Source organism: Olea europaea, chromosome 15 (genome assembly GCF_002742605.1).
Source record: "Olea europaea var. sylvestris chromosome 15, O_europaea_v1, whole genome shotgun sequence".
NCBI lineage: Eukaryota > Viridiplantae > Streptophyta > Magnoliopsida > Lamiales > Oleaceae > Olea > Olea europaea.
The window spans coordinates 6,281,607-6,294,127 of NC_036251.1; the positions used below are offsets into that span (position 1 = coordinate 6,281,607).

At 37.6% G+C, this 12,521-nt stretch overlaps 2 protein-coding genes across 2 annotated transcripts in view; both read left to right on the forward strand.

Annotated features, from left to right (window-relative positions):
• The first annotated feature begins 10,886 nt into the window (after positions 1-10,886).
• On the forward strand, positions 10,887-11,514 carry LOC111411150. The gene is made up of 2 exons (XM_023041709.1): positions 10,887-11,040; positions 11,159-11,514. The coding sequence occupies exons 1-2, from the start codon at positions 10,887-10,889 to the stop codon at positions 11,512-11,514; spliced, it is 510 nt and encodes a 169-aa protein (XP_022897477.1).
• Positions 11,515-11,523: 9 nt separating this feature from the next.
• The window catches only part of LOC111411151, a 4,117-nt gene continuing 3,119 nt past the window's right edge, over positions 11,524-12,521 (forward strand). Inside the window, exons 1-2 of the mRNA XM_023041710.1 lie at positions 11,524-12,027; positions 12,088-12,504. Of these exons, the coding sequence (XP_022897478.1) occupies positions 11,524-12,027; positions 12,088-12,504 (921 nt within the window). The remainder of the gene's footprint in view (positions 12,028-12,087; positions 12,505-12,521) is intronic.

A 12,521-nucleotide genomic window follows, 5' to 3' on the forward strand; every position in this document is an offset into this window, starting at 1 on the left:
GCATGCCACATGAAAAAGATGACCTATGATGTTTGCCAAGTACACAGTGATCACAAAAAGGCATATTAGACACGCAGTCATTTTCAAATATACCTTTATCATTTACCAATTTAAGTCCTTTCATACTTATGTGAGCTAATCTATTGTGCCACTTATGTGTGTCATCATTATTGGTCAAATTTATAGAGGAAAGGAGTTTTTAACAATTTCAGCAGTGGTCACATAAATATCGTTTCTTTTGGTACCTTTACAGGTGACAAGAGCACTCTTAATCATTTTAAGAATGTTGTTTCCAATTTTACCAGTAAAACCATCAGTTTTTAATGTTCCTACTGAAACAAGATTCTTAGACATTTCAGGCATATATCTGACTCCATGTAATTTAAGCACATAACCAATGTCAAATTTTAGTGTGATATCACAAATGCCAGCAATTTTATATGCATGATTATTGCACAAAATAGCATGTCCATTTTCAGATTCTTGCATATTTTCAAACCAGTCTTTTATATGATGAAACATGAAATGATGTACCAAAATCAAGTATCCATTCATTTAAATGTGATTTCACAATCAAATTTACTTCACTAGGTTCAGAGTTTAATAACACATAAACTTCACAAAATTCATCAGAATATGTAATAACATTTTCCTCATCGTGAATCTTTTCTTTTTGTTTGTTTTTCTCAACATAACAATCTTTAATGAAGTATCCAGTTTTACTGCATTCATAGCATTTTCTACCTTTAGTTTTACTTTTTGACCTAGATAAAAAAGTCTACTTTTCTTTTTACTCTAGATGCGTATCCACTTTGGTTGTCACGGGTCCTAGACCGAGACCCATCTCTCATCATATGAACCTCACCACTTTTTCTCTCGACTCTCTCGGCTCGCATTTTCATTTCTTTAATTCTTAACGAGTCTATGACAATTTCTGATGTTAAAGTATCTCTCCTGTATTTAATAGCATTTTTAACTTCTATATAAATGCCAGGGATAGCATTTAACAAAATAATCGCTTTGTATTCTTCAGATATTTTTTCACCACAATTAGTAATATCTTGCATGGGTTTATTAAGACATCTAAATTGTCATCCAAATCTTTTAAAGAGTCGATTTTGAAGCTAAAAAAGTTTTCAAGTAGAAAAAGTTTGTTTGGAGTTGACTTAGACACATAAAGTTCCTCCAATTTTTTCCAAAGTTCTTAAGTTGATTTTAATTTACCAACTTTTCTTAATACCGCATCAGACAAGTATAAAATTATAGAAGTGTATGTCAATTCATCCATATTCTCTTTTTCTTTAGTAGTCAAGTTTGCAGGAGAATGGTCATCAATAGTTTTAGAAACTTTTTGTTGAAAAAGAATACCTTTCATTTTTTGTTGCCAAATTGAAAAATCTTATTTACCATTAAAGACACTCAACTCAAAGTGATGTGTTGACATTTTACCAAAAAATACACAGAACACAGATTTAGATATGTAAAAGTCACAGGTCATACAAATTTCACAGAGTAACAAGATTCATATAGTTTCACAACAATACGCTATTCTAGAACTCCTAGGGTTTCATGAGAATCAAGTTCTCAAATCAAAGGAAGAACTAGAATAAGAGTCTGAGTACAAGTTTAAAATAATATGAGATTAAATAATGCAACGACGTTCAACAAATCAATCTAAAGGAAAATAAATAATTTCACTTAAAATTACACAGATAATGGCACATAACCAACTTTTTCTGTGTAACCTGAAATAGAAAATAAACTATATCAATGCGTTTAAAGGATCAAAATAAGCAAACTGACAGAAGGGAGTTTGTCGAAAATCGCTGCCACGCGTCATCACGCACCGCCATCGGAGTCACACGCCACATACCCAGAACCGCCTCCACCTGCACGTCTCAACCCTGGTCTCCGTTTCACCAATGGAATCTGGATAGTTGGAAAATCGCGTTTGCAGGTCTGGTTTTTCGTTACAAAATTTGGATAGTTTATTTTCTACCAATTTCTGCTGGTTTTTGGTCAGAATTTGGTCGAATTTTTACAACCACCTTGCTCTGGTACCAATTGTGTAGCAAACCTACCTACAAATCGAACCATCAATTAATTAGTGAAGGATTTGCAAAGGAAAAATGGAAGATAACCAAGAACCAAAAAATTATAAAATTGAAGAACGGTTTTTCTCTTTAAGATTAGGCTTAGAAACTTGATCCACACCACAAAATTATCTCTAATTTGAAGGTCATTATCAATTACAAAGATAGATTCACAAAGAAGTCAGAGGAGGTGTCGTGTTTTTGCACAAATCAGGGAGAGTTCTTTCTTGGTTTTTCTCTCAATTTTTGGTGTGTATCGAATGAAGAGAAGAGTCTCCAATTTATTGGCTTCAAGAAAGAAACAGGTTTTCCAAAAGATCTTGCAAGATTAGGCTAAATCAAAACTGAAAGATAGAGCTCAAAAATGAGATAAAATGGTTGGAAAAAGATAATGATTATATTTATCTATCTTTCATGTGATTTTCAAATTACCTCCAAGTTGGGCATTGAGCACCTAACCTAATGGGCTGATTACCTCTAAATACCCAACATAATTGGACTACTTCAATTGTGGTGTGGATTTATTTCTTCAATCCTAGACTTATAGCCTATGAAGTTAAACGGGCCTCGATTTTTCATCATAGCCTAGGAAATTCGGGCATCACTTATCAAAAAATGCCCAATAAAAAGCAGCAGACTGTATATAATGACTGGAAACCTGTGTTGAAGACGACTTATAAAAAAGGCTATGTAAAGGTTGGTTTTTGATATATTTATTTGATCAGTTTTAACCCGCAAGAGCATGATCAAAGCACAATTTATATGAATGGAAATTTGGACAGAGTTTCGGTATAAAGATTACGCAAAACAAGGATTAAGAAGGAGTAGAAATAGAAAAATAATCCAAGGCAAGAAGTTATCTCTTTCCTTCAGACAAATTGCCCCCCCTAGGGTGTTCAGGGTGAATGGTAATTTGTCTCCCAAGATATAATGGATTCACAACTTGTGGTAGCAGCACTTCAAACCATAAGAAACTGACGAACTTTTGACAGAATTTCCCCTCTACAAAGAAAATGTATGAAATGCTATGGAATTAGAAAAGAGAGAATTGCAAGAGGAGAATGAATGCTCAATGCAATTGGTGTACCCAAAATCATGTCCATAGGGTTCTATTTATAGATGTAGAAATTGTGCAAATGAAGTAGTGTGGGCCAAAACATGCATCATTTTAAAAAAGTTGCAACACTTGGCTAAAACCTCGAAAAGTTGCAACACTTCATTTTTTCCAACTTTGGTCCGCAATTTCTCATTCATTCGAAATTGGTTTCGAGATTCCAAATATACCATGACGATCTATTCGACGAGTAGAATAAGTTGGTCTATTTACTTTTGTAATTTAACCATCGAATCAAGTTCGAATATTTGGTCGAAATTGACACATAGTCATACCTTTTCATTTTCCAATTTTTGGTTAATAATTTGAACCAATTCCTACAATCCCTCACATGAATGGAAATTCGGGTACGCATATGCAAATGCGATGATATGATGTAATGTAGAGAGAGTGCGAAAAAATACTGTATCAGGGATGGTGACTTCTGGCTTTGAACTTCCCTTAGTGAAATATTATCGGACTTACTCAGCTAATTGGTGAACCATAGGTCTTGAACCACTCAACCTTTGGTGTAAGTCAAGACAATAGTACTCACACAGATATCTTCCTTATTCTGTACTTAGTTCTCATGACTTGGTTCATTTTGGCCCTAAACCCTTCTTGGTTTCATAAGTGTTTAGAGAATTCAAACCTGAAACAATTCTTATCGAAGCAGCCCCACTTCACACTTACATAGGTGACCTCCTATTAAGAGTATTCTGCCCTACTCCACTTGACTTAATCAAGATATAGGAATCATTAAAAGATAATCTTAGCCTATATTCACTCTGCAGAAAGCACTTTAGTATCATAGGAATGAGTTAGGAATTCTAATTTCCTAAGTGCTTCATGGAATTTTCACAACTTAGTTGTCCCTTTGAACCAAGATCTTGGGATCTCCAGTCAACAAGGTAGGGTTACCATTGCAAAAACAATAAGGTAGTAGGCTTTAATCTCTTTCCTCTCGATAGGCCACACATTTGATCTCTAGGCAAACTTTTCGTAAGTGGATCCGCAATATTCTCCTTTGATTTCACATAATCTATGGAGATAACGCCATTTGAGATCAGTTGCTTAATGATGTTGTGTCTACGATGAATATGTCTAGACTTACCATTATACATGCTGCTTCGAGCCCTTCTAATTGCTGATTGACTATCACAATGTATACTTATCGCAGGTACTGGCTTGGGCCAACATGGAACATCTTCTAAGAAATTTCGAAGCCATTCTACTTCTTCTTTAGCTTTGTCCAAAGCAATAAACTCAGATTCTATCATTGATCGAGTTATGCACGTTTGCTTTGTTGATTTCCATGATACAGCAGCTCAACCAATGGTGAATACATAACCACTAGTGGACTTGGAATCCTTCATATCGGATATCCAATTTGCATCACAATATCCTTCTAGTACCGTAGGATATTTTGTGAAGTGTAATCCATAGGTTAAGGTGCTTCAAGTACCTTAGAACCCTCGTCAAAGCCTTCCAATGATCACGGTTTAGATTACTTGTAAATCTACTAAGTTTATTCACCACAAAAGCAATATCCGGTCGAGTGCAATTTGTAATATACATAAAACTGCCAATTATTTGTGAATACGTTAGTTGTGATATGCTTTCTCCCGTATTCTTGACTAAGTGCATACTCGGATCAAGAGAAGTTCTAGCAGGACTTTCCTCAAACACGTCAAACTTCTTAAATCCTTTTTCTATGTAGTGAGATTATGAAAGTACAATTTCATCCTGCGTTCTAGAGATTTTAATCCTAGGATTACATCTGTCACAGCCATATATTTCATATCGAAATGCTTTGTTAGCATCTTTTTGGTGTTAAACAACATTTCGTGACTATTGCACATTATTAACATGTCGTCCACATATAAACATACAATTACATAAGCATACGGTGTATGTTTAATATATACACATTTGTCACATTCGTTGATCTTGAATCCATTTGACAACATTGTTTTGTCAAACTTTTGGTACCATTATTTAGGAGCCTATTTTAATCCATACAAGGACTTAACAAGTTTACACCCTTTGTGTTTTTGGTTAGGAGAAATGAACCTTTTAGGTTGCTTCTTGTAAATCTCCTCTTCTAACTCACCATTTAGGAATACTGTTTTTACATCCATTTGATGAATTTCAAGATTGTGTATTGCCACAATTGCAATTAACAACCTTATCGACGTGATTCTAGTCACGGGTGAGTAGGTATCAAAGAAATCAACTCATTCTTTTTGTCTATATCCTTTAGCAACCAATCTAGCCTTATATTTATCAATGAATCCGTCAGTTTTCAATTTTTTTTGAATATCCATATGCATTCTAAAAGTTTGTTACCGGGAGGTAAATTAACTAACTCCCATGTATGGTTTTGCATTATAGAATCTGTCTCATTATTTATAGCTTCTTTCCAATGCGGTGCTTCTGGTGTAGACATTGCTTCATCGAAATTCTTTAGATCATCCTCTACCATATAAGTTAGAAAATCTGGGCCAAACGTCTTGGAAGTCCTAGCCCTTTTACTACGCCTTGGTTCTTCTTCATTTGAAATTTCATTGGTAGTTTCATATGTTCTCTTATTAGAACTCGTATTTTTCTTATCTTTGCAAGGAAAAATATTTTCAAAAAATATTACATTCTTTGATTCAATTATGGTCCCTTCGTGTATGTCTTGTATTTCAGATTTGTATACAAGAAATCGATATGCACTACTTAATGGCGTATTCAATAAATATGCAATCTATCATTTTAGAACCGATTTTCACTTGTTTAGGTTTAGGTACCTCAACCTTAGCCAAACACCCCCACACTTTCAAGTATTGGTAGGATGGAGAATGGCCTTTTCATAGTTCATATGGTGTCTCTTCCATTTTCTTAAGAGGTATTTTATTAAAAAGACTATTTGCCGTTAAAATAGCCTCCTTCCACATGTTCTGTAGTAAACTTGAACTTATTAACATGGCATTCATCATTTCTTTAAGTGTTCAATTTTTACGTTCTGCAACACCATTTGATTGAGAAGAGTAAGGTGCCGTTGATTGATGAACAATTCCATGTTCAGAACAAAAGTCTTCAAACGGTGCCCCATATTCACCTCCTCTATCACTACGAATATTTTTTATTCGTTTTTCAAGTTGTGTTTCAACATCAGCCTTATAGGTTTTGAATGCATCTAAGGCTTCGTCTTTACTTCTCAAAAGAATGACATAGCAAAACTTTGTACAATCATCAATAAATGTCACAAAGTATTTCTTACCACCTCGAATTTGTACAAATTTTAGATCACATATATCGCTATGGATCAATTCAAGAGGGGTTGTGTTCCTTTGTATTGAATGGAACGGTGTTTTAACCAATTCTGCTTCAACACATATTTCACATTTATGATTAGGATTGATTTTATGCACCAGAATTAAACTTTGATTCATTAGTTTGCGCAATGATTTATAATTCACATGTCCTAATCGACTATGCCACAAACATGAAGGTTCAAGCAAGTAAACGAAATTTATAGTTTTATTTATAACAACTTGCTTCGGTACAATTGTAAGAACGTTCAACTTGAACATTCCATCACACATGTATCCTTTCCCTACATAAATCTCATTCTTAGACAACACAAATTTATCGGATACAAATACAAGTTTAAAACCATTCTTGCTAAGTAGAGACCCGGACACTAAATTCTTTCTTATATCCGGCACATATAGGGCATTGTTGAGGACGAGTTCTTTCCCGGATGTCATCTTCAAAGTGACTTTGCCTTGTCCTTCAACTTTGGAACTTGCAAAATTTCTCATGTATAGTTGTTCCCCATTCAATTCTTGATAGTTGGAGAACATCCCCTTGTCCACACACACATGGCGGGTAGCGCCGATGTCAATCCACCATTCTCTAGTATTTCCAATCATGTTGCATTCAAACACTACTGTAGATAAACTCATTTCTTACAGTCCATCGGATAGAGTGTTATTTGCAACCATGTGCATTCTTCTTTGGTTTTCGACATTCACTTGAACGATGTCCAGTCTTACCACAGTTGTAACAATTTTCTTTGAACTTCTTAGCCTTCTTGGAATTGTCTCTTCGCGGTGCATAATTAGGAGCCTTTCGTTTCTTGTTTGTTGCCTTTGGTTCCATTTCAACAAAATTTACACCATCTTGATCAATCGGCCTTCGTTTGGTTTTCCGATTGTCCTCTTCAATCCTCAAGCGCACAATCAATTCTTCCAAATTCATTTCCTTGCATTTGTGCTTGAGGTAATTTTTGAAATCTCTCCACATATGAGGGAGTTTCTCAATAATGGCAGCCACTTGGAATGATGCATTCAATTCCATTTTCTTGGCGTAGATGTCGTGCAACAAGATTTGAATCTCTTGCACTTGGCTAATTACAGTTTTGGAATCCACCATCTTGTAGTCCAAAAATTTGCCAACAATGAACTTCTTTGTTTCGGCATCCTCGGTCTTGTACTTTGTCTCCAAAGAATCCCATAGTTCCTTGGCTGATTCCTTTGAACTATACACCCCATATAGTGTATTATCAAATGCATTTAGGATATAGTTCTTGTATAGGAAGTCCGAGTGTTTCCATGCATCCAAAGCAATAATCGATTCACGATTATTTTCCCCTTCTTGTACAGCCGGTGCAGTTTCCTTTAGAAATTTAGCCAAATTAAGAGTGGTGAGATAAAACAATATCTTTTGTTGCCACCTCTTGAAGTCTACTCCTGCAAATTTTTTCGACTTTTTCCCATGTGGGATAGTAGTGTTATGCAACGGTATGGCCACGGGTGGTACCACATTATTGGAACCATTTTGACTTGACGAAATCCAGATGGTAGTCATTTCTGTTACACAAATAGAAGTTTAACAAAATGATGATAATATCGGTGGAGGAATAGTACACAAATCACTATTCAAACAAAGTAATGGTTGTCCACAACCAATCACAGACACAAAATTTGTCTTAAGATTGTTGGAGACGACTTATAAAAAGGGCTATGTAAGGGCTGTTTTTTATATATTTATTTGACCAGTTTTAACCCACAAGAGCATGATCGAAACACAATTTATATGAATGAAAATTTGGACAGAGTTTCGGTATAAAGATTACGCAAAATAAGGATTATTTCCTTAAGACAAATTACCCCGCTACGGTGTTCACGGTGAATGGTACTTGTCTCCCAAGATACAATAGATTCACAACTTGTGGTAGCAACACTTCAAATCATAAGAAACCAACGAACTTTTGACAGAATTTTCCCTCCACAAAGGAAATGTATTAAATGCTATGGAATTAGAAAGGAGAGAATTGTAAGAGGAGAATGAATGCTCAATGCAATTGGTGTACCCAAAACCATGTCCATAGGGTTCTATTTATAGATATAGAAAGGGTGCAAATGAAGTAATGTGGACCAAAACATGCATCATTTTAAAAAAGTTTCAACACTTGGCCAAAACTTCGAAAAGTTGCAACACTTCATTTCTTCCAACTTTGGTCCTCAATTTTTCATTCATCCAGAATTGGTTTCGAGATTCCAAATATGCTACGACGATCTACTCGACGAGTAGAATAAGTTGGTCTATTTATTTTTTTAATTTGACTATCGAATCAAGTCCGAATATTTGATCGAAGGTGACACATAGTCACACCTTTTCATTTTCCACTTTTACATACTTTTCATTTTCCAATTTTTGGTTAATAATTTGAACCAATTTCTACAATCTGTTGTTTGAAATTGTCAATTAAAGAACCAGAATTGCTTCTAACCCTCCTTAACGCTGTTCTTGAGAAGATAAAAACACAAGAAGAAATAATGGGATGCGAAATAGGTAACCTACCCGGTTAATTTGTGACATTTTTCAAGCATAATGTTCACTTGTATATGATTTGTTTTTCTTTTTGTTTCTATTTTAGACGGAACGATGTTTCGATATCATGTTATTATTTTTTATTTAGTTGATAATATTTATGTAGCTTTGTTTTCATCTTTGATCTATGATGTTACCAAATATTGTTCCCGACGTATACAAACCCGAGGACTCTATTTCGTCATTTTGTGTATCAGTATGCTCGGGATATATGTGCTCGGGATGTCTTTCACATGCCCGAGCTCTTGACCCGAGAGTTTGTGGAACGTCATTTGACATGTCTTCGGGACCTATGTCTCCTATGCCAAGAAGAACTCTATTAAATAATTGGTATCCCAGTTATACCACAATTCAAACTCCTATCTCGCGTAGGACTCAATGGTATAAGATTGCAAAATCAAGCTGTCCTATTACAAATGCACTACGGAATCCTAGTACGAACAGACCACCTACCTCTATAAATAAAAATCCCTTAATCATTATTCAGGTACGTTTTACATAATTTTCAATTCATAGCCTTACGTACATATTCTCTCTCTGACTTAAGCATCGGAGGGGCAACGAGGACACACCTCGACGCCTTTGTTTCAGGTACCGAAAGATCACGTTTGTGCTCGTCATCAGTCGTCCAGCTCAAAATTGCTCAGGTACGATTTTTGGTAGCATCATTGGCACCGTCTGTGGGAAACGCTACCAAAAGCCATGGTAAACACACGTTTAGGTCTTCCACCAGCAAGCTCATCCGCTCCAAACCAACCTCCTCCTAAGGATATCCCTGTTCTTCAAGAGGAATTATCAGAAGTGCCAGAGCCCCAGCCGGCAGTCGTCACTACCGGAGCCTTTGAAGAGCTCAGACAACATGTCACCACACTGACTCAGCTGCTAAGTCAAAGAAATTCGCATCTGTCACCCACACCGACACCCGAGGGAGGTTTTCATGTCCCTGACAATAGCGAAGCAGGGGCCTCAGGCATACCACATGTGACCTCGGCCTCGAGATCAGTGACCATGGAGTCCGGAGAACTCGCTAGGATTATTCAAGAAGGAATTACGGTGGGCCTACTTCAGGGCAACAAAGGGTCAATAAGATTCAGTCCCAATACTCCCTTTACTTCCGAGATATTGACATTCCCCTTACCAGATAGATTTAAGTATTCTAAGATCAAAGAATATGACGGGACCACCGATCCAATCAATCATCTTAATGTATATACGAACGTCATGAATCTATAGGTCGCACCGGATCAGGTGATGTACAAGGCCTTCCCGCAAACTTTGATGAATGCTACTAGGGATTGGTTCTCGACCTTAGAGCCCAACTCCATAGCCTCATTCTCGAATTTGGCGAACAAGTTCTCTGCTTTCTTCTCAAGCAATAAACGCATCAGGAAGACAGCAGCTTTCCTCATGCAACTTAGACAAGGGCAAAATGAGACCCTACGTGACTTCATGACCAAGTTCAACAAGGAAAGACTTCAGATTCCCGACCTACATATAACTGCAGCAGTTTCTACCCTCACATATGCCATAAAGTATGAGGCTTTCAAGATGTCGTTATCCAAAAGTCCGCCAAAGACAGTGACCGAGCTTCTTACCCGAGTCGAGAAGTACATAAATGTGGAGAAGACACTAAACCCGAGAAAGGTTGGACTATCCCATGATAGGGTCAAGCATAAACGACAGCACGACCCAAACCCCCATCAAGAACCACCTCGGAGAAAACAGAGACAGTAGGTTCCCTCGACGTCATTCACGCATTTAAATACATCAAAAACAAATATATTGATGGAGATCAAGGATATAAAGGAACTCAAATGGCCTGCCAGAATGAGGTCACCACCCGAATCAGGGACATGAACACATACTGTGAGTTCCATCGGGATCATGGGCATACCACAGAAAACTGTAAGGCCCTGCAATGGGAGATTGAAGCCCTTATTAAAAGAGGACTCCTAAGTTCCTACGTCGGTAACGACAAACGCTCGAGGAATGATCGTGGTAGGAAAAGAGCCCCTGAAGCAAAAAAGGGATGGTCAACCCACTGCTAGAACCATCAATATCATCATTGGGGGTATTGCCTTGTGAGGAGACTCGAACAGTGGAAGAAAACAATATGCCCGACAATATACCTTGGCCTCTGGGATGCCTCATGGAAAGTTGGAGGATATTACTTTTGGAACCAGGGACTTGGAAGGTGTATCACTTCCACATGATGATGCCCTGGTCATCTCAGCAATTGTGGCCAATTTTGAAGTAAAGAGAATCTTGGTTGACAACGGGAGTGTGGCCAATATACTTTCACAAGAGGCTTTTGCCAAAATGGGAATCTCATCTCAACAACTCAAAGCGGTTAAAACTCCTCTCCAGGGGTTTGGGGGAGGAGTCATCACTCCAGAGGGTATCGTCGAGCTTCCTCTAACTTGGGGTTCTGGCCAGAAATAGGTTACGGAGATGACATCTTTTCAAGTGGTACGTGTCTCAATAGCCTATAATGCTATTCTAGGAAGACCACTCCTGAACAAGATCAAAGCCATTGGGTCTACCTTCCACCTAGCCATGAAGTTTCCAACAAGTAATGGCGTTGGGGTCGTGCGTGGAGACCAAACAGCTGCCAGACAATGCTATGTTGCCAGCGTTCGGGAAATAAATAACGATGTCATGCAAATCTCGAGGACGGAGCCCAAGACCGAGCAACAAGTCAGACTTGCTCCTGTTGAAGAATTGATGAAAATCGAGCTCGAGCATGATAAGAAGGTGACGATTGGTCGGGATCTTGACGTCACCCTAGAGACAGAACTTATTTGTTGCTTATCTCGCAACATTGACGTTTTTGCCTGGAAGGTTGAGGATATGCCAGGGATAGACCCCAAAATTGCACTCCACATGCTAAACATTAGCTCAGGGGCCAGACCAGTAAAGCAGAGGAAAAGACAGTTTGCCCCAGAACGTCGGGAGGTCATTCACGAAGAAATTAACAAACTCGTCAGTGCTCAATTCATTCGGGAGGTCCAATAGCCCGATTGGCTTGCCAATGTTGTTTTAGTAAAGAAGGCCAATGGTAAGTGGAGGGTCTGCATTGACTTCACAGATCTTAACAAAGCATGTCCAAAGGATAGTTATCCCCTACCGCGGATTGACAACTTGGTGGATAGCACATCTGGACATAAGCTATACAACTTCTTTGATGCATTTTTTGGTTATCATCAAATCCTCATGGCCGAGGAAGATCAAGAAAAGACATCATTCATGGTCGATTCCACCATATACTGTTATAAGGTCATGCCTTTCGATTTGAAAAATGCAGGGGCAACATACCAAAGGCTCATCGACAAAGTCTTTGCTAACTTGATAGGAAGGAATGTGGAGGCGTACGTTGATGACATGGTGGTCAAGAGCAAATGGGTGGACCAGCATATTTCAGATATTGAAGAGGTTTACGACACCTTGCG